Below are 914 nucleotides of genomic sequence, written 5' to 3'. Positions count from 1 at the left end.
GGCGGCGGCGCGCGAGCGGCAGCTGCAGCGCGAGCTCCTGGCGCTCAAGCAGCAGCAGCAGCTCCAGAAGCAGCTGCTCTTCGCCGAGTTCCAGAAGCAGCACGAGCACCTCACGCGCCAGCACGAGGTGCAGCTCCAGAAGCACCTCAAGGTGGGCGYGCGGCCCCCCCGCCGTGGGGCCCTGGGGGGGCCCTGTCCTGGGGGAATGGGGCCCTGGGGTGTCCCTGTCCCAGGGGATGGAGCCCTAGGGTGTCCCTGTCCCGGGGGAGATGGAGCCCTGTGGGGGCCCTGTCCTGGGAGATGGAGCCCTGGGGTGTCCCTGTCCTGGGGAATGGGGCTCTGGGATGTCCCTGTCCCTGGGGATGGAACCCTGGGGTGTCCCTATTCCAGGAGATGGAGCCCTGGGATGTCCCCATCCCGGGGGATGGAACCCTGGGGTGTCCCTGTCCCTGGGGATGGAGCCCTGGGGTGTTCTTGTCCTGGGGGAGATGGAGCCCTGGGATGTCCCTATTCCAGAGGATGGAGCCCTGGGGTGTCCCTGTTCCAGGAGATGGAGCCCTGGGGTGTCCCTATCCTGGGGGATGAAGCCCTGGGGTGTCCCTGTCCTGGGGGAATGGAGCCCTGGGGTGTCCCTATCCCCGGGGATGGAGCCCTTGGGTGTCCCTAACCTGGAGGATGGAGCCCTGGGGAATGTTCATCCTGCAGTGATGGAGCCCTGGGGCCTCRTGTGTCTGAGGATGATGGAGCCCTGGGGATGGAGAGGGAGTGATGGAGCCCTGGGGTGCCGCGTATCCCGGGGCGAAGGCGCCACGGGGCACATTCCTCATGGGATGATGGAGTCGTGGAGATCCCTTGTCCCAGGGTGACGGAGCCCTGGGACGTCGTGTCCCCCATGGCGATGGAGGCCCCGGGCG

General features: G+C 67.9%; 1 protein-coding gene across 1 annotated transcript in view; it reads left to right on the top strand.

Moving 5' to 3' along the window:
* HDAC5 (histone deacetylase 5) overlaps positions 1-914 on the top strand; it is an 18,647-nt gene that overhangs the window by 4,663 nt on the left and 13,070 nt on the right. Inside the window, exon 4 of the mRNA XM_026041413.1 lies at positions 17-173. Within this exon, the coding sequence (XP_025897198.1) occupies positions 17-173 (157 nt within the window). The remainder of the gene's footprint in view (positions 1-16; positions 174-914) is intronic.

The sequence above is a fragment of the Nothoprocta perdicaria genome, unplaced genomic scaffold (assembly GCF_003342845.1).
Source record: "Nothoprocta perdicaria isolate Ctin4 unplaced genomic scaffold, notPer1 scaffold_283, whole genome shotgun sequence".
NCBI lineage: Eukaryota > Metazoa > Chordata > Aves > Tinamiformes > Tinamidae > Nothoprocta > Nothoprocta perdicaria.
The sequence above is the reverse complement of the archived record's forward strand: the minus strand, read 5'-3'. Positions and strand labels throughout refer to the sequence as shown.